The 22,138-nt window shown below is 37.2% G+C and overlaps 1 protein-coding gene and 1 long non-coding RNA gene across 7 annotated transcripts in view; one reads left to right on the forward strand and one right to left on the reverse strand.

Annotated features, from left to right (window-relative positions):
- edil3a (EGF-like repeats and discoidin I-like domains 3a) overlaps window positions 1-22,138 on the reverse strand; it is a 199,353-nt gene that overhangs the window by 140,443 nt on the left and 36,772 nt on the right. The window contains exon 2 of one of the 3 annotated variants that reach the window (XM_084114154.1): window positions 1,598-1,627. The exons of 1 other annotated variant lie outside the window; for it this stretch is intronic. In XM_084114154.1, coding sequence (XP_083970280.1) covers window positions 1,598-1,627 — 30 coding nt within the window. The remainder of the gene's footprint in view (window positions 1-1,597; window positions 1,628-22,138) is intronic. One more of the 3 variants, XM_084114155.1, reaches the window with a different exon arrangement.
- Window positions 17,280-20,970, forward strand: LOC311082956. 4 transcript variants are annotated; one of them, XR_014606179.1, is made up of 4 exons: window positions 17,280-17,394; window positions 18,777-18,825; window positions 19,438-19,528; window positions 20,222-20,970. It is a non-coding gene; the product is annotated as an uncharacterized lncRNA (long non-coding RNA). The 4 variants fall into 4 exon arrangements; XR_014606180.1 differs by having other exon boundaries at window positions 19,445-19,528; XR_014606181.1 differs by having other exon boundaries at window positions 17,308-17,820; window positions 19,445-19,528.

A 22,138-nucleotide genomic window follows, 5' to 3' on the forward strand; every position in this document is an offset into this window, starting at 1 on the left:
CATGTTTAAATTGTCATTTTTGGGGGCACAGAAAAACACGCTGTTTTAGTGTGTGCCCTTTAAATGCAAATAAGCTGCTGCTGGACGACACAGGGGGCGGAGCTTCATGAGCTCGCGCTCAGTCTCTCAGGACAATTTCATCTCACGGAATGATGATAATATCAGAAACTCTCAGTAACGGTGTTCATTTCGAGTCAGACAATAATGCCTACAGAGTCAGAGTGCTGTATAGAGATGAAACAGGTATAGTTTAGTAGTTTAATTACGGTTATTATAACGTATTTGTCATCTGCTTGTATGAATCCATTACTTATTAATAGCCTACAAGTCTGCTGTCTGAATGATGATCAAACATATACTGATGAGTTTAATAAAGTTTATTGTACATCACACAAAAGATGAAGGTCAGTTTTACTTCAGAAAATCACCGTAAGAGCTGAGTAAACACAGTAAGTGCGCAAGTACATAAACGAATTTCGGTAGAGTTGAGGGAGCATTCCTGTGGGCGGAGGTTAGTCAAAAAACTGTTCTAGTGACATCATTAAAGAAGGAAGTAGAGGGATGTAGTCCAAACGGGCTGTTCGATGTAGGCGACTTCTGTTAAATAAAATATCTCGCTTGGCATTGAACTTTGAGCTTTATAATTTTACAGATATTATTTATGCTCTAACAGCAACATTACACACTAGCTAAAGTTTGAAACATGGGATCACGAAGAACGGGACCTTTAATGATATTGAGAAGAAAGAAGAAGAAAATGTGCTGAACAACGGTAATTGTGTCTCTACATAAGAGAATCAAAAGAGAATCTAAATCATCATGTCTAAAAATGTACACAAAAATCTATCTGGAACTGTCTATGGTGACAGAGCAACAGACATATGTGCATCTTGTTCACAATATGAGAGGAACACTCTGGAACGTGAAGACGAGAGGGTTGGAGTGTTTTATTGAAAGCTTGGAACCCAATAAAACAACGAGGCAGGAGAGAAGAGTCAGAGTGCTCTTCAAAGCAGCATAGCTCACAGAGATCAGTGGGCTTGAGAACTAGTGCTGACCAGGCGCGATGAGAGGAATCAATGGGTGTGCTACTGAGGAGCCAAGGAGGTCGAGAGAAGGTGGAGAAAAGCAAACTCCTTATATTACTCAATGTGTGTGTGTGTGTGTGTGTGTGTGTGTGTATCCACAGTGCAAAATCTGCAGAACTATAACATTTTATAAAAGGCAAGAAAAAATTTCAACAGTGACAGCAACCAAATTCGATCGCGAGTGAGCGATCAGAATAGCAGCATTTGAAAAGAGACCAGGTGATATTTCATAAGCAGGGGGATTTATGACGCAGGTTTTGAGATGCTCTATGCATCAACGTCATGGTGAGAAGACAGAATAACACAGCAAGGACGATGTGACATTAGAAGAGATCTTGAGAAGGTGTGAAGAAACAGGTAAAGGAAGAGCTCTGAAAAAGACGTGTGAAATTCATGCAGGGAAGGTCACACATGCCAAAACTGACAACAGTAGAAGGAAGTGCAACAAAGAGAGATACATAAGCCAAATGAGGGGAGCACAACAATTACCATATCTAGATATATCCCACCTGCTGAAGTCGGATCCTCACCATCTGCTGCTATAGAGGGATATGACGAAATTGGAGGGGAGGAAAGAGAGAAAGAGAGAGGTGGTAAATCCTCTTTCATGTAATCTATCTGGTAACACCAAAGCTATTGAAATTTAACAGGTGTTTTTTTTCATAATGACAATTTTTAATAACCTAAGATAGGCCTTACACTAGTGATTGATAGCAAAAAAAAAAACAGGATGGTTTTGCACATATTTATATCATACATAATAAATACTATTTTATGTATTTATTTGAATAATCTTCTATTAAATTAATATCTTCTCTTTTCTAACAAAAAAAAAAAGGGCAATTTCAGGGGACACTCCCAGTGCTTTCATTCTTACAGATATGTGATCTCCAGAGAGTTTTATTCTGACATATTTCATAACCTGAGAGAGGCTGACAGGCCTTACATTAGTGACTGACAGCACACAAAAAAAATTATAATAAAATAAAACACCGGGAAGCCCATACTTATTTCATGCATATATGACACTGTCTGTTGCAATTCTGTTCATAGAGCACATATCAGCTGAACCCACTCAAAATCCATTTGTGACGTCTGAAAATGTGCGGTGGATGGAAGAAGAATATAATACGGCTGTCATCTCCTTTCATACTCATTACTTATTTTAGCTCTCCCAACCGGACCGACTGACTGCTGCTGCTGTGTGAATGTAGCTGATGACCGTTCTCATAATCGCCTGAAGGTCAGGCTCTTTGGAATTAGGACAGTCTCGTAGGGCAAGTTTTAATACAATATCTAAACGTTGTTGTTGCCGTCTGACCCTGCCACTCGCTCAGCCGGAGCACAGCCCGTATTTATCATTCAGCAGCAGCTCTCAGATTATCCAGCTGAGTATGCATGTGTTTGACTGTTAATCGCTGTGCTGTGGGCCTTAAAGGCAAGGATGAACCCGACCTGTCTCCAGCCATTATCATCGACCTCCATCAACCTGATCACGTTGCAGCAGGAATACTCCTGGCACACTTTCTTTTTCTTCTTCACTCTGTCTTCATCCAATTCATCTCACTTTGAAAGGAGCTCTTCTTGGGTACCGATCATATCAGGACTGAGGTTAAGTTTTCCTCATTGGCTGCATGTGATGAATTGCTTGGGTTTTTGTGGTGTTGGTGGAAATTGGAGGTTAACTCTCTCTAGAGGAATATTAGTGGTCTGTCTGTACAAGGAGCAATGTAAAACAAAAAAGCATTATATGGCTTCATCGGACTGCTGGGGTGTACAGTGTGTGGGCCAGAACTATTTGATGTAATTAAAAATGAGTTCATGCGTCTAGTCATCTAGAGCATACAGTATAAGGAGACATATCTGTGGACCACATAGAAAGACACAAGTCATTTCATTTCCTGTCCTCTGTGTACTCTCCCATCAAGAAAAGTGACAGAATCCAATAAATATCAAGAAAAAAATTCCATTTGATATTAAACTTCATTGTACTTCCTTTGGTATGTTCATCCAGAGACAGAGATGTAGAAAGTCAAAGCCAAAGTCAATAATCCATGTAAACAAGCAGAAGACAGAGCGACAGTGAGAAAAAGAGAGATATCTGAGCTGTGCGGATGCACCAACCCAGCAACAACGCAGCTACTCAGGTGCGTGCCAGTGTCTGCTACTCTACAACATTCATAAGAGTCATTATCTGAGCCAAGACAGAAGTTTAACTATAAGAAGACATGCACAGGCACTGTTTACAAGCTTCTGCGTGCCAAACACAGTCTTTCCTGGCAAATATAAACACACATACACAACCAGGGCACAAAGTACGCCTTTATGTTAAAACAATTCAAAGGCACAGGAACACACATTTACACCATTTATACTATAGCCATAAAACAGCTGTATAGCATTTTAAAGAGCTGCATGAATACAAATATAACATCACACATCCAAGCACTTGACTCCATCCATTGTGAGTTGTATCTTGTTGTGGTTTTCTACTGTATTGCTGTTCTATCTTTCTTTTACAGAGCAGAGTGACAGCTCACAGACATGAAAGGGCCAGTCCCCATGCTACATCTTCCCACTTTCTTGCTTCCCCTCATTCTGCTGGGTCTGGTTTCTAGAACCTTCTTTGAGTCTTGTGTTATCTTCTCTCTGAAACATACTGCTGCACACTAGGGATTTGGCCTGGCGCCTCTAACATGAAAAACAAGGTTGTGGAGTTGCAAAAGGGGGGGACAAGAGTATGTGTGTATTTGTGTGCGTGTGTGTTGGGCGGGTCTTTGGTGAGGAAAAAACTAAACTAAAATTTTGTATCACAAATGTGCTCGGTCTAAACATGACATCACACAAGGTGTCTGGAAAATGCCCACTGAAGTGTAATGAAAGCAAACCACACTGTCCTTCACATGACAACTGGTCTTCACATACAAGAAACTACCTTGGTGTCAGCATGGATTTTGTGGCATGGTGCCAATCAAATAAATAAATAAATAAATAAAGAAATAAAGAAATACCTACCATAGTTATACATGTATTTACCAGCTTTTGAAAGAAGGCTGCGTTATTTGATCAAAATAATAATAATAATAATAATAATTTGTTACATTTATATAGCGCTTTTCTAGGTACTCAAAGCTCTTTACATAGAAGGGGGAATCTCCGGATGATGCGACGGCAGCCATATTGTGCCAGAACGCCCACCACACACCATCTTACTGGTGGAGAGGAGACAGTGATGCCAATCAGTATATGGGGATGATTAGGAGGCCATGATGGACAGAGGCCAAGGGGCCTATAAAAATATATATGGTGTTCCAAATGTTAGGTTGATATGTTAAGAAATGAGCTTTCAGTAAGATTTTGTTTTAGTGAAAAAGTTTGGTACTGCCCCAAATGACAACCAGACTCCACTGATGGCCATATAAGGACTCTTCCATTTCCATATATTGTTTGGGTGATCTGAACCATATATTTCCAGAATTTTCATACGATTTATGAAGGCGACATCGTATTCAGAAGTAATATGGGCAGTTTGGCAATATTTGATTTGAGTCCAATCTCTAACAAACATAAAAGACATGCGGAAAGAACACGGATACGTGTTATACGTCTTATTTATATTAAAATCTTTTTCAGAACTATTTTCTCAAAACAGAAAATGTAATTAAGTTTAGTGACAACATGTTACAAAGTTTACATGGCACAATGACTGGTAGCCTACTGTTTTTATTAGTGCTTGATACAAATTTCACAATTTCAATTCATAAGCTTGTGATACGATTCCGATATTGATTCAATATCGATCACATTTGTATAAATATCAGGTACAGTCGCTACATGTTAATTTTTCTCAAGAAAAAAATCACAACTAATACTGTAAACATACAGGGAGCCCTGCCAGCTGATATTATTAAAAGTTAAAACTAACAACTCAAATTAATAATAGTTATCTTAGATGTGTAAATCTGCTTTGAGTGCACAAATACTACATTTCACAATGCCGCCTAAACATATTCGGTGATGGTCGCCAGAAATTGTCTTATTATTAAGAGATGAGAAGGTCTGTGTTTCTTACCATTGGAAAAAGCGTAACAGCTAAACTTGGATGACGTGAGGCACCTCAGTCTATAATGGCAGTGACGTCAGGTTGCAGGCTTGCCTTCCCGTGTCTTTGCCACCATGCATGTTGTATATAGTGACCTTGCACGGTGTGGGGAAAATGTGATTGTTACAGACTGATCCAATCAAGAGGTTGCAGATCTTCATAAGTTTAATTAAAGCTGCCGTCGGCAACCCTGGAAGATTGAGTGGACTTAGCCAAAATTTTTAATGTTTACAACTCTCATGCCCCTCCCCCACTATCAACTAATACCCTCCCATCGAGTTCGTGCTGGTCATTGCGTGAGCACCAGATTTTCTGTGAACGCGCCCGTCTCATCAGCATCGATCAACACCATGGAGTACTCATAAAGTAAATGGTTGATAAAGCACAATTTCTGTCGAGAAGAAATGTTGCAAGCTCTGACCTCCTAGCTCTTGAGGTTAACCGAGGAATTGGAATCTTTTCCGCCATCACTCTTCGTTACTGCGCGAACTTCAGGCGTGTGCATGTGATTGTAACGTGCGCGAGGGGGGAGTGGGATCTGTGGCGTGTGCACGACCTGTGATTGACAGTCAGATCTCACACCCCCCTGCGCTGATTGGACCCGATGATCCGGGAGCGGTGGATTTTTGCAAAACAAATAACACGCTCCAGGTGGAGTTAGAAGCTCGGTTTTTTTTCTAAAACCACCTTATTTATGTTGTTCTGTCGGATTATAGTGTCGATTTCACTGAATATGATCAAAAAAATGTTACTTTAAAACCCGTCAATACGTGTGTATTGCAGCTTCATGTGGCGTTGCGCAAACCGAATGGCGTATTAAATCAAAATACAGCATGAATGTCTGTTTTATTCATACTGGAAGCTGGAGGGCGTCCTCAAGCAGAAAGTCCACATGTGAGACTCATAAAGGCATAAATCTTATGACGTTCCAGGAAGTTCCTTATATACACAAAGGCATCCAGAGATCGCTGCAGCTAAATCAAAATCCCTTTCTGGAAAGTCATTTCACTTTGCGGCCATCTTTGAAACGCCTCTGGGGCAGCTATTTCAGTCATGCATGGGGAAATGAACAGGGGATGAATGGGGCAACATGAAATTATCAAAAGCTGTTTGTGGCAAGCAGGACGGGGGCCGAGAGCCATGGGAACGGAGCAAGGCAGGTGACACTTATTAACACTCGCACCATCAACCTTGCTCGGGTCCCATGGCTCTCGGGCCAGCCCTGCTTGCCACACTGTTCACCAAGGTTACGATTAAATTTCAAATATGAAATCACTAATGAAATCTGACAACAACGGTATCATAAATGTGGTTTCTCATGCTCAAATAGCATTAAAAAAGGTTATTTATTAAACTGGAGCAGCAAATGCGCATACACAGTTCTAAGTGCAAGTCTCAGAACACTGACTGTTTCTATAGCAACCAGAGCTTCTAACGCCACTTTCTCCCATTCATTGTAATATGAGTACACCATCTTTCTATTAGGGGTGTAAAGGTTCATGTATTCCTACGGATGATGTCACAGTTCGGTCCATACAATCAGTCACAGGTGATCCACACTCCAATCCAGAAGGGGGCACTCGCGGTAATGCAATGCTGTTTGCTAACCGCCACAACAGGAAAAAAGAGCAGAAAAAGAAACGATCTATGCACTGACCCAAAAAAAGACTTCAGATAGCATGCAAGAACTTGTCTACATGCTGAGTTTCGATTCATTTTTGTGACACACAAAGCTTCACGGAAAGAAAATGGCATGGCAGAAAGCGGTATCCTGTTTGTTGTTTTAAGCACAATGTTTTGTTTTTATTATGAGTGTACACAAATAAAAACAGACCCTGTACAGTCTCGAATTATGTCTTACTCTTTTCTGTATGACCATAAATGACGGAGTATAAATGACGGAGTATTTTAAGTTGTTTGTGCTGTTATAATGAGACAAAATCAATTGGCATTGTGCCGATTTGAGTCATGGAAGTCTCACTACAACAGTCCGGTGATGAAATATGCGTGTCCTGGAAATGGGAAGCCTCAGGTGCCGCTTCACTCGCTGTTTCCTCATTGAAAGGTGAAGTAAGCTCTTGTTCTTGAAAAAGCATAATATTGTACGATGTGCATCCACCATTGTCACCGCATGTTAATGAATTCTCAAGCGCAAAGAAAATTACATCATAGGCAATGCACAACATGCTAATCAAAAGTTTGAAAACAACCATTGCATTTTACCGTGCAGCTTTGGTCAATCTATCAATTAAAGTAAATAAATAATTCCTTTTTTTTTTTTTTTTTTTTTTTTTAGCAATCATGTATCTGGTGGGGTGGACATGTAAATGTACCAAACTCGTATCAAACCGTGACCCCAAAACCGCGGTATGTACCGAACCATGACGTCTGTGTACCGTTACACCCCTACTTTCAATTAAAAAAAGTATTTGGCTTAATAGAGTGGTGGAGGGATGACGTCAGAACCCGGAAGACCTTCGAGATTTTCCTATGGGGTTTTATAAAGAGGTTTTTCAATTCATGGGTAAAATGAAGCCTGTGGCGATACGTTGTCGTTTTGTTCTAGGAGAGTTAGTTTTATCTTCAGATTTGAAATAAAACATGATCAGGTATGTGGCTTTAGCTGCAGTGCATTTCTAGACTGAAGCCAGGCAAATTTCATATTTTTCCATAAAGACATTTCATACAAATATATATTTGTAATAATTTCACAGTACATTTAAGCCCTTTATAGTTTTTTTTTTTCTTTTTTTCTTTTTTTTTATGGCAATAACTTATTTTGACTTGATGACAACAAAATAGTGTCTGCTTTTAAATAAGTCTAGAGAGGTTAGTGTTCAGGGACGAAAGTGGCAGGAACCGGCAATGTTTCACACATTTTAATTCTAAAATAAACAAACACAAAATGAAAGTAAAGCAGCAGCCACTCACAGATGACAGCAGCACACACATAAACAAAACAAAACATAATGTAAATGTCCCAGGCCTGGTTCTCTATCATCCTTCACTGTCGTCACTCCTCCTTTTATCCAACTGGAGCTCCTTTGTGAGATACCATTAGCAATCAAGCCACCGGCTTCGTCCTGCTTGCCACAATAAGATCACACTTATCTTTTTGTGCAAGTATTATAGCATTTTGCATCACTGCGATAATATTGTGCTTATGTTGGAACATGTAGACTAGAGATTTAAATCAGTAGACACTGGATCTGGGTGAAAAATTAGGTGGCATCTTCTCCTGAAGCAGCTCAAACACCATCTGAGCCAAACAGTGGCACCGCACAGTCTCTAACACTGACTCTTTAAACTGATTACAGGAAGAAAGACATTGCTGCCAGACGTCACAGACTCATTAAATTAGTGCTGGAACTGATGTGTTGTATCTGTTCTGCCCCATCCTTCTGACACTTTGATTAATTCTGTGTAACTAGTTAGATATGTAAAAGCTAATTCTTTCTTTTGATTCAGCTATATTTAATGGCTGATAAACAGCATTCATTCTGAAAATAAAATCTGGCAATCAGCTTTTTACGCAGGCTGTTGTAAATCCCTTGGGTCTAACAGAGAATTCAAAATCTGAGCAATTATATAATTACTGTGAAATAGTAGTTAGCCAGAATGGTTGCTAGCAGCCGTCATTATACTCATCCCAGGCATGCTACTGTAGAGAGGAGCCTTCCTTTACAAAGCGGCTCTTTCAGGATTCAGCGAGAGGAATGCATGCCGTTCAGTTAATCAAAAACATGAGAGGAAACACTGAATTTGAAAATATGAAAGCAGTGGAGGTCAAGAGAGCAACACTTGAATGGCAAAAACTGAATATTTATGTAGACTTCTAAAAAACTGAATATGGATGTAGACTTTTGTAGACAAAAAAACGGTGTACACAATACGTGTTCTTATGGCAACTCAGACATCAATTAACTGCCAGTTAGACTCCAAGTATGTCAGTACTGGGTTTTGTAACACTGACATTTTGTGTTTAGTAATTAACATCCCAAAGAAATAGAAACAATTTTAAACTTATTGTGGTTCTGTAACCTCTTGTACTGAGACAAAATTGAAATGTGGTTGAATCATCCCAGTTTTTTAGCGGGCATCAAAACAGCCCATCCGATTCAACAATATTTCTGCTATTAGAGGGATAAACCAATTGTATAGCTCTGAGCATTCCAAGTACTACTTTTTTTTTTTTTTTTTTTTTAAATAGAGATGCAGTACAGCAGCACTGAGCAACCAACATTTTACAATATTCAATTGTAAACTGTCAAAGTTCATGTTAATATAGGTGATTGATTGAATCTGTTTAACAAAAAAGCTGCCAATTATTTTCATTTTATGATAGATAACCAATAAATGGCAGACAGTGAAATTATGTAACCTACTATTTTGTCTATAGAACAAAAAAAACAAAAAACAAAAAAAAAGGTAATTTAGGCATTAAATTTCAATGTACCATATGAAGTAGATGTTAATATTGAGATTTGCTAAAGATCAGATTTAACACGGTTTTAAATTATTAGTCCTTATAAAAAGATGAAATAATTGAGCATTAGATGTAGGCCGCTGTACGTGAGCTGTATCGTTCAGTTTCGTTCCAACAAACGGGGCACTACTTTTTCTTTTGCTCAATATGTTCAACGTTAATAAAAGGTATCCAAGCAAAAAGTTCTCCACGCATTATCCTGCAGTTAATGAGAAAAGTGTAATTTATTGGCGCACTATATTGACTGCGTATTGAGACATATAAAACTGTTGAGCTAGATTTTCAACCAATCAGCATCGAAAATGTAAGTAGGTCACAGCCGAAATCAAGCCAATTTCACTACGCACATGTAAACATGGAGGAGGACGTAAGCAGCGCATCTTCATCTGATAGCGGCGATCAAGCTCGATTAACACCCGTAAAGTGTATTCTTCATGTCGGAAAAGATGGTGGGAAAGGTCCGCAGCCCTTTACTGAAGTCCGATGGGAAAAAAAATCAAGCAATGTGCGTAGGAATGGCTCAAAACGTCGGACACTACGGAGCTAACGAGAGAGAGAGAGAGAGAGAGAGAGAGAGAGAGAGAGAGAGAGAGAGAGAGAGAGAGAGAGAGAGACGAGAGAGAGAGAGAGAGAGAGAGAGAGAGAGAAGAGAGAGAGAGAGAGAGAGAGAGAGAGAGAGATGAGAGAGAGAGAGAGAGAGAGAGAGAGAGAGAGAGAGAGAGAGAGAGAGAGAGAGAGAGAGAGAGAGAGGAGAGAGAGGAGAGAGAGAGAGAGAGAGAGAAGAGAGAGAGAGAGAGAGAGAGAGAGAGAGAGAGGAGAGAGAGAGAAGAGAGAGAGAGGTAGGTAGGTTTAGGGGTCGGGTTAGTGTGTGTGTGTGAGAGAGAGAGAGAGATGGGCAGGTTTAGGGGTCGGGTTAGTGTGTGTGTGAATCTGATAGTGAGGACAGTGATCTTGATATTTAGTGATGTGTATATGATAATAAAATTAATATAGGACATATATTTAATATAAATATATATTAAATATTTATATTTGGGGGGTGCAAAAAAAAAAACTTGCATCACAATAAGTGTATTGTGATTTGTGATTGTCAAAACATTTTAGTAACTAAACTGAATTTTATTAGGTTTAGTGACAACATGTTACAATGTTTATTTGGTACAATTTCTGGTGCTAAGTTTTGTTTTTGTTTTTTAAAACAAATTTCTTGAAACAAATTTCACGATTTCAATTCAATTCTTGCGATTTGATTTAATATTGACTCATTTGGATAAATATTAGGTACACAAGATAGGCATTAATTTTTCTCAAGAAAAAAAAATACATAGGCTACATACAGACAGCCCTATCAACTGGTAGTATTATTTAAGGTTAAAAATAACTCAAATTAAATATAATGCGTTTTTTTTATTATAATAACAACTTTATTTAATGATATAAGTACAAATATAATAAATATGTAATATAGTACACATATTTAGCAAAATACTCTCTATAGCTCTTTTTCTAGCCAACTAACGTGCCTATATTATGGTCATTAAGGCTTTCCTGAGGTAAATGTTATGTGACATAATTGTTCTCCAGCTGTTTTATTGACCCCTTTGTTTGATTGATTGATCGATATTATGTATGAAGAATATAGGCTACATTTCGGTAAGCTGTACTGTTTCTTTCAACATTGTTCATTCGTGTTTATTTACTATTAGCTAGTAGAGATGATCGGGTCACGTGCCGCTAGGGATCTGTCGCGTCACAATTACAAACGCCAAAACGGTATTTATTGTTTGAATTTCGTAATAAAATTGACAGAATCTGAGAGCTGAGATTTTTTTCATATCATAACTAACCTGCTCTGTCTAGTCTGTTGGTCTCCATGTCCTCTTTGCTTCGCGATTTTTCTGTGCGTGATAAAATGGATGTGTGGTGTGAGAGCGTGTGAAAAGTGTCAATTGCGTGATTCTCACGGTGAATGCGTGAGAGTTGGCAGCTCTGTTATTATATTTTGGCTTAATTCTATTTGTTATTCAGATTTTACCTCAAATATTACCTTTGAATTGGAACAACATAATGAGAAGTAATTGGGATGTTAATGCTACAGTAGAAGTTTTCTTGATAATCTTATCATGTTTAGGCCTACTGTCCCTAGATAGCAACTTCAGGTATATCACACATTTCAAACTGGTTTATTTTGTACTTCAAGTGGTAATTCGGCATTTTTGGGTTTATATGATAAACAGGTTTGAAAGTGCAAAATTCCCTATGTTTTCCCTTTTTTTCAAAATGGGCACCTTTAGCATCATTTTTCTCAAAAACTGCAAGGTTGTGTGTGGAGAACTTTTTCCTAAGGAATCTCTATATATGTCTGATGTTAAATATAAAAAAGGTAGGTAGTGCCCCACTTGGTGGAACGAAACCCTATTTCTAGGCCTCTTTTAGGCTACTGACAGAGGCCTAATGATGTAAAGAAAATCGAATTGTGAAAAATGCACAATTAACTCTTTCCCTGCCAGTGTTGTATTTTTTAGTTGCCAGCCAGCTCCAGCATTTTTGATCATATTCACAAAATATTATGGCCCCCAGAATAGCTTGCACCTCTTTGTGTGTTCGACATTTCTCTCGATTACCATGTTTACCATGGATATAAACAACTGGGAAAATGTGTCAATGGTGTGAAAGCATTGTGGCATAAATGACAGAATGGCAGGGAAAGAGTTAAATATCAATATGGGCAAATATTACATAAATATTAAATATTTTTGAAAGAAAAAAAGTGGAATTTTCAAATTTGAAATTTAATGAGGAATAATGGTTACTTAAAAAGAATAGGTACGAGTACATTAGCATAGCCTTGAAAGCTTAAGTAGCATAAGATGAGCAGTAAAGTCTTTATATGCAATGACAGATCATAATGTTTTATGAAGGTCAATTAGTGAGCTTGACTATCTCCATTCAAAAGTTGGAGTTAGGTAAGAATATGATTTTGTTAATGTTTTTAAAATAAGTCTCTAATGCTCAGTAAGGCTTCATTTATTTTATATAAAAAAAATAAAAAAAAAACAGTAAAAACTATTTTAACAAATATTGTGAAATAGTATTACAATTTAAATGCCAAACGTTTGAACGATAGTGTATACACTGATGAAACAGACAAAATAACGTGAATATACGCACACATACACACAAACTTTTGATCTCACATTATATAAGCCCAGCCCTAAGCCATCATGTCCAGACACCGAGTGCTACATTTATGATGTTTATTGTTTTAACTAAGAACTCATTTCTCACAAATATCTTGCCATCTGCCATGATTCTACACATTTAAAGCACATTCTTAAGCGATAACTTCTAAAAAGCTAGTCAGTACAGCCACAGGCAAATGTAATCAGTGCCAATAAGGATTGTATCAGTTCAAAAGCCCCTTCTCTAAAGTGGATGTGTGTCAGTAGTAGGTATCACATACTTTGAGTCAGTAATGCACAGACAGTTAATTACAGCTTTTTAAATAAGCGCCATGAGTCATAGTGCTATAATATATGGTCTGTGACAGACAAACTTAAGCGCCATGAGTCATAGTGCTATAATATATGGTCTGTGACAGACAAACTGGGCATCATGCATTATAGTGGTTAAATAACAGTTCTGTCATACACTCTCCAAAGTACAGGTTATACTTTTAATTAGCCTTTTCTGAATGACTACACAGATCATACTGACCTTGTATAGGAGGGCTTTTCACCTGGCAGCCCACAAGCCAGTCAATCATTTTAAAACAGCCCGTAGATTGATTTTGATTAAATGGCTGTGCTGCCTGATGTATCGGAGCAAAACTCTGTGCAAAACTCGTTAAAAAAGCGTCAAATCCAAAAGCGGTGAAAGTGTCACTTTTTTCCCCACACATGGCTCGGCACCATTTAGACACACGCACATTTAATCAAGTCTTATATAAATGGATTTATGCAAATAACAGCTGCAAACAATTCTTCAAACAGAAAAAAAAACAACAACAAAAAAACAACCAGAAGTTAGCTGACAAAGCAGTACTGTATATCAACACGTGTACAATGAGACTCTCATTAAATAAGAGAAAGTTCACCTCCGTCAGAGCAAATTTCCTGAGAAAATGTATCCTTATAAATCAACTGCAGATTTGAAGTTTAAACTACATGCTTGCTGAAAAACAAAACAAAACAAAAATTCTTATCTACATATTATCTTATGTAGACTTGCTATAGTCAAAAATATTGAAATTGTAAAAATTTAAATGACTTATTTTACTAGTACTAATATTATTATTAGAAATATATTTTAAATATTATTTATCAGTTTCTAAATATCATCTAAATTTCGTTAATGGTAATTTTCCAGATAAATTCAGATAAATACCTTAACGTTTTTGATCTTCTGTAATGTTTAAAATATATACATTATTGTACTCATATTTGGATGGTTTAATCAAACTTGTAGGGTCATTAAAAAAAAATATATATATATATATATATATATATAGGGTCATTAAAACCAAATGCCCTCTGGACATCACTTTTGGCCACCACTATTTGTTGGGTTTGTTCTCTAGCCAGTCCTTTCTGAAGGGTTTTTTAGCCAAACCCTAAAAACTTCAAATTAAATAGCCCTTATTATGCTAAATAAACAAACAGTATTATGAGTATTTAGTTTTGTTTCTCATGGCAACAAGCTACTTCCAATGGAAAGTGCTCAGAAAAAAAAAGAAGTTATTCACTCTATAAGTTTCAATCTGGATAATCTCACCTTTGAAAGAAAGAGCCCTGCTGTGTGGCATTATGGGTTGAGTGTGTGTGTGCGTGTGTGTGTGTGTGTACTTGTACAACTATCTTTGTGAGGACCAGTTTGAGTTTTAGACCATTGGAGTGAGGACAAAGAGAGTAAAGTGAGGACATTTTGGCCGGTCCTCACTTTCTGAGAGCCCTTTAAAGGCCTGTTTGAGGGTCAAGACTTGGTTTTAGGGATAAGGTTATAATTAGGTTAAGGGTAGTTTAGGGTAAGGGTTCGGGTTAGGCACTTAGTTGTGATGGGTAAGGTTAGGGTATAAGCGGCTAGAGATTGCATTGTGTCAATGAATGTCCTCATAAAGATAGATGTACAAGAATATGTGTGCATGTGCGTGTGTGTGTGTGTGTGTATGCGCATGCGTGCGTGTATGTGTGTGCGTACATTTGTTTTGTTTTGTTTTTGAGAGTTGGTTCTCAACATGTGTTATGTTCTTCTACAGTTTAAGGAGTGTCCACTCCTCCAACAGTGATTCTGAGAAGCACTGAGAGATTTATGGAATGGAAAAAGAGCCGATCAGATTACCCACAAACCCTTTCATCTCCCTATAATCCCATTTCTCAACCATGCCAGCTCATTTTAGAGGAAAATGAATCAAATATTTTCCCAAACACATGTCAGATGCTTGGCATCATGATCCAACTAAAGCACACAGTGATCCACCCAAAAACATTGTCTAACATGCAAAAGAATGGCGGTGCAAAAGGTCTTAAATGAAGCGAAAGTCATGGCCAAAATAGTCAAACGCAGACATCAAGACTCCACAACACAATCACACAGCCCATTGAATTATTGTATATTTGACTCTCATCACCCAACCCTCCCCTCCTTTCACAGTTAGTTTTCATTAGTCACATATTTTCCTTTGTTCAGTTTTCCCGCCACTCCTTTGTTACCATGGTCACCATCATTATGAGTTAATTTGGTACAGTTGTGTTTGATTAATCATCCTCATTTGTGTTTGCTTTATAAGTTGGTCCCTCACATTCATTCTCTGTCCGATGACCGTTTTGTTAAGTGTGTGTGGATCAACCTGTTTGCGTGTCTTCAAGATTGTAATTAAAACTTTGTATTTGAATGATTGTCTCCTTCGTCTGCCTTCCTGCACCCCACCGTGACACTTCCCCCCTCCACACACACTTTTTTTTTTTCTTCTCCCCATTTCAAAAGTATGTTCTTTGAGTCTAAGTTTAGAAAAGGCAAGAAGAAATTAATCATGATGACGGTTTATTACAGAGCGGTCTCTACTCATGTAGATAATCCAGGCCCGGAGTGATAAGGCTAAGCCACGGGCGGATTGACTTAATCTTTCTGAAATCCTGGAGAAAGTAATATCCAAATATAATGTAACAGGTATAGAAAGTACAAGGCTGATACCACCCTAAAGGTGCATACTGAAGATAGCGGAGCGTGACACGCACAGAGGTGTCGCAAAGGTTTAGGGGAGCACTGATGAATCGTTATTGGTTATGGTCCATTAAAAGACAAGATATTTTGTATAAAATATAGATTGTATCATTACAATCTGCTTAGAATGAATACACAAAAAGCAAATACGCATTTATTGAGTTTAAAAAAGCACTGCGTGGCCATCAATACACCTTTCAGTCACACCATTAGTATTTATTGCCTAAAATCTATTGTATATCAAAAGATCAAGCCTAAGGCAAATATAAAAGCCTGTACTTGTGGCTGATACTCACGTAATAGAACAAATAAGTTATATAAATTCCAGGTGTGTTAGATAATTCAGGAGGGAAGCTAAAGGGAAGCTTGGGGAGGGTTTAGGTTAAGTGAGGATTTAAGGGCTTGTGGATCTTGCTGGAAAATGAAAGAGAGCTGTTGCCTTGCATCTGATAGAACGATGCATGGGAGACAGAACTATAGCCAAGAATAGGGGGCTGTTGCATGACTTTGCAATGCAAAGAAATAGTTCACTCAAAATGTACTTGACCATCATTTAACACTCAAAAATATCAAACTATTTACAGTATGTTCACAAGTTTTTTCTTCTTTTTTTTTTTGAAATATAAATAAATACTCTTATTCACCAATGATGCAAAAAGTAAAAAGTGACAGTAAAGACATTTCTAATGTTGTAACATATTTATATTTCAAATAAAAGTATGTTCTTTTGAACTTTCTTTTCATCAAATAATCCTGAATTTTTCTTTATAAATAATATTTCCAATAAATATTTTTTTAATAGGAATTTTGTTTTTTGGGTTCAAATATAGCAGCCTTGGAGAGCATAAGATACTTCTTAAAAAACATTAAAACAATTTTGTGCCAACCCCCAATAGTAGTTTACTGTATACTATATAAAAAAATAAAGAAATAAATGAACTAGTCAACCTCACTAATTGAACTTCGTGAACTATTTTTAGTCATTATGAACTGCCGTTGCATAGAAAAAACTTCTCAACTTATAAGTTCTCAAGGATAAGCAAAATTGGAAAGATGCGCTAATGTACTCGTACCCATTCTTTTTAAGTAATGATTATTCCTCATCAAATTCATAGAATGAATTTAAAACTTGTTTCCAAGTCGCATCATCTGAGCATTCATCTAAATTCATACTAAATGATCATACTTTAAATGAGCGGATGGTGGATGTGTGAAAGCGGCTTGCAGTGCTGAGTGCTGTGAGAGTCACATCCACGTCTCTCTTCCAACAGATTGTGACAAGGTCAGAGCAGATTTGGGTAATGGATCTAATCTGCATTTAGCACAGTGGCATTCCAAGTGACGGGCTTGTCACCTCCCACTAAACACCAGCTTCAGGGGGTATATTCAGTCTAAGAGTAGCTTTGTCTAACACAGACAGACACTGAGCCGTTCTGTTTAAGCAACATTTTTCCTGTTGCTGGTATAGCATGATGGTAGCAACATGTTTGATTTTCAAGGTATCATGTATAATGTATACTTTAAATGTACACTAACCCCGGATTTCCACCAACTGCGGAACGGCTGCGGATCGGCTCCGCTGCGTGTCGGCTCCGTGCTCCGCTGTCCTTCAATACCCACCAGGTCCGGATTTGTTGGGAACGGCTGTGGCCATGACTAACAGCTGAAGTCACGAGGACCCGTATGATTCGCAAATTCACGTATGATCGCGCGATATAAGTGCTGAATTGCTGCGGAGCTCTCCGGCATCCGGCAAAAATAGAAGCTCTGCGTATCTGCTCCGGAGGGCTGTGGATCGCCGGAGTCGGAACGTAGCCGTTCCGCAGTCAGTGAAAATACACACATTGACTTTAATGGAAACCTATTGACTCCACCGCCATTCCGGAGCGGATCCGCAGCCGTTCCGCAGTTGGTGGAAATTAGGGGTAAGTGGCTTTGGATGAAAGCATCTGCCTTATGTGTTTGTCCAACCAGTGGCAGATGAGGGAAGTATTTGGGAAACCTATTTGAAAACAATCATTATTATTGCATTTTGTTGGCATTAGTGGCACAGAATTTACACACTTCGCCTTTAAATCTTTACAGAATACAAGGAGATTATTCATGATCTAATCTTGTATTCATTTAGTCAGTGATAATGATATATGCAGCTTTTTGACCTTTGCTCCAATACATCGGTGTAAAAACACAGACAAAAAAAAAAAAAAACCCTTTGGAAACAAACCCATTACAGCACAACTAAATTATTCCTAACATTCAGTAATGTTCAAAACTAGAAAAAATCCACACCACAATGATCTTACCAAAGACAAAAGAAAACTGTTAAAGGGATAGTTTCCCTTTTAACAGTTCACCACTTTCCCCACCAGTATTTTTGAAAAAAGTTGCCAGCCAGACCTAGCCTAGAAATCTAGATGCACCCTAGCAGCAGCAAATCTTATTTCACAGCCAGTGTTGTCTAGCAACTCTCTGTTGGCTTGCGAGCAGGAAAAAACAAACTCTAGTCAGGCCAATCACATCATGTATAGAGTCGGTGGGCGGGCTTAACATAATGACGATAGAGTTGCGAGGGTTCCACGTGAATTCCCTGCTGCTTGAAAACAAAGAAGATTGTGGTTGCTGCTGGCGAACAGCAGTCTTTTGAATCGGCTTTGGCCGCGACTCTGGAAGACTTGGAGTTAAGCTTTTCTTTGAGAAAATAACAAAGAACGGCACAAAGTCATTCTTAAAAAAGCAACACTCAAAAAAATTATTCATGGCATAGTTTATAATTATGTATTTGCATCCTTTTGATTTTATTTAAATCATAATATTTTCTAAATGTATGTAGTGAGATTGCTTTTTTTTTGTTTTTTTTTCTTTCTTTTGTCTTTTTTCACAGATACGTGAATGTGGCCATGCAAAGTGTGTGACGTTTCATTATCTACCCGGTATGAATTGCTAAAACATTTTAGGCTGAAACATTCTTTCTCTTTATTAGCATTATTGTTTAAATGCAATATTGTTAAAGCATTATTCATATAACAGGTATTATGACATATGACAGCTACGCAATCACCACTTTGACACTTCAAAAAGTTAATAAAGAGATCATAAAACTAATCCATATGAATTTAGCGGATTAGTCCAAATTTTCTGAAGAGACTCAATCCTTTTTTATGATGAACAGATTGAAGTTTTTTCACATTCAAACATTCATCAACTCACACATCAGTTATAGTAAACGGAAGTTCAAGAATTTTCGCTTGACGTGCGAGTGAGGTTTGTTCTAGTGTGTTAAGCAAGTTCAGTTGAGCTTCTGTTTATGTTCGCTGATCAATGTTTATGTGAATAAAAGCCTAAATTTATTCTGTCTCTTTAGAAAATTTGGACTAAACCGCTCAATTCATGTGGAATAGTTTTACTACCTCTTTATGAACGCTTGAAAGCGTCAAAGTTGTAGTTACGTAGCTGTCAATAGAGGGACAGAAAGCTAACTTACTTAAACTGTAAGTTAATAATTAATGACATGTTTTTTTGGGATCTTTTTATGCTTGTTTGAGAATGAAGACAAACACCAGGCGAGATTGTATCCTGAGGTGCCTAAGTGTCTACCTCAATGAAGACATCGAAACACTTCTCAAAGAATATGTGGTAAGTGTGTGTCAACCTACTCTCTTTATGTTATAAATTTCTTATGGATATATTTACATTGATGCCAATGAGAAAATTAACATAATAACAGCCTAGCTTATGCCCTTGTGTGTAGTGTGCAGCGAAATATTAAACTATGCAGCAATCAGTGCAGAGCATGATTGATCACACCAGACAAATGAGAAGCTTTTCAACTAGAAATGACCTGGATCAGCTGCAAAATAAAATTGTAAGCCTTGGAAAAGGTTCACCCACAAATGAACATTATGTCATCATTTACTCACCCTAATGTCGTTCCAAACCTTTATGAGTTTCTTTCTTCTGTTGAATACAAAAAAATATATATTTTGAAAAATGTTACAAAATATGTAACATTACATATTTTGTGTTCAGCAGAAGAAAGAAACTCATGAAGGTTTTGAACAACATAAGGGAGGATAAATCATGACAAGATTGTTTTGGGTGAACTAACCCTTTAACTTATTTAACCACTTCGATGTTTTTTTCAGCAAATCAAGACACTTGTTCACAATCACTGGAACATAATTTCCAGTTGTGTCCAGTTGCATCCAGTTGCATCAGGAATTTCTTCTTCTATATTCTTCTCCTATTCTCCTAAGCCGAATATTATCTGAATATTACATTTTGACTCACATTGGGACACGACTCACATTCTCTTTGTTTATCCTCCAGGACTGAAAGTAGAGAGGCGGAGTCTCATTGCACAGACAACAATGGGCATCTATGTCATTCGAGCAGAGGGTACTGGTCCTGGAGAAAAACCTTCAGATGTGGGTGTTGTTCTTGAAGTTCTGCAAAGCCTGCCAAGTGTCACACTTGGATGTGTGATGCTTTTTTGACTAATTTATGCCCTTAACTTAAACTATCCAATGGACCTCGATTGCACATTTGAAGCATTTCAGAAAATCCTGATGGAACTGGATACAACCAAGCTGTCGCCAAAAGTTCAGGGACGGAAATTAAGACGCTTCAGTGATTGACAGATATGCTGATATTTTCCTCTTGACTTGTTGCACTTTTTCTACTCGTTTGAATGACTTTTAAAATTAAACAAAACTTGTTTTGTCTACTTGTAAAAGTTGAACAGATTCTTTGTTGTTCTAGATTTTTCTCTTTTTCCCCGCTGTCGAACCTTTTATACACCTGTACTCCTAACTTGTAAACGTGGGTAAAAAGTGTGGTGGTTCAATGAGGTTGATTGTGGCAACGAAAAAAAAAAACGAAAAAAAAAAAAAAAACATTGAAATAAGTGCATTTAACCTTAATGTGCATGTAAACATGAAGGTACTTTTTTTTATTTTTGTTGAGGTTGCACACATCACAGTGTATGTGAGCATGGGTTATGTCTTTCTATCTCATCTTTTTGCTGCCTTTTGAGCTTGTTATTCCTAAAATAAAAATGAGGGGAAAAAAATGTGAAATGAGGTGGTCGGGCTGTAATTTTTGTGTTGTATATCGTGATTGGGGAGGGGAAATGGTGATTAATAAATACAAATTTATAAATATGATTTTAAAATACATTGGGTTTATTAATAAAAATTACTTAAATGTGATGCATTTTAAGTAAATTAGGTTTATTATATAATAATACATAAACCTGTTTCTTATTCATTTTAAATAAATTGGATTTATTGATAATTTTACATAAATCTCATTCTTACTTGTTTCATTTATATAGGACTTACAAATATTTATTGCATTAAGTTTATTAATATGTTTACGTTAAAAATATGTAATCCAAATGGATGGAAAATTTATATGCAATCAAATTACATAAATCTTATTTATTAGGCCTAAATATTTTTTTGAGTGAAGATGTGTTCGGAGTTGGCTTGTCAGGCTAAACCAGATCCTCTGTTAAAAAAAAGAAAAAGAAAAAAAAAGGTTTTATTCTAGCTTCATGCATTCTTTTTTATTCTTTTTTTAACACTTGAACGTTGGTAAAGTAAAAACGTTCTAAAAAAAATGTTAAAGCAAAAAAAAAAACACACACCAAAAAGCTGGAAAAATCACATTTTTGTCAAAGACTACATGTGGATCGGATTTAGAACGATGATCAAAACACACATGGAGTAGATAGAGTCCATCAACACCCCCAAATCTTGCACAGTCCCATCGGGCATCCTGGGTTGACATTTTAGTTGGTAACGTTAGACAGTTTTGATTTATTTGCTGTTTATTGTTGATGGCCGCGTTATTTTACATAATGCATCTGCTTACATATGTTATCACTTGTTTCTGCTTCTTCTTCACATGTCTTTTGATCAGGAGATTCTGTACTCTGTACTAATATCGCCCCCTACCATATAACAGTGAAAACACTGAAAGCCGGAAAATTCCATCAATGGCAGGGAAGCGTTGTCTCATAAATGAAGGAATATTCTGTCAATGGAAGGAAAAGAGTTAACAGTTGAAAACACTGTCATAATTTAGAATTTATTCACCCTTATGTCATTACAAACCTGACTTACTTTCTATATTCTGTAGAAAACACACACACACACACACACACACATATATATATATATATATATATATATATATATATATATATATATATATATATACACACACATATGTAAATATCTC

The sequence above is a fragment of the Abramis brama genome (genome assembly GCF_963993115.1).
Source record: "Abramis brama genome assembly, chromosome: 5".
Classification (NCBI taxonomy): domain Eukaryota; kingdom Metazoa; phylum Chordata; class Actinopteri; order Cypriniformes; family Leuciscidae; genus Abramis; species Abramis brama.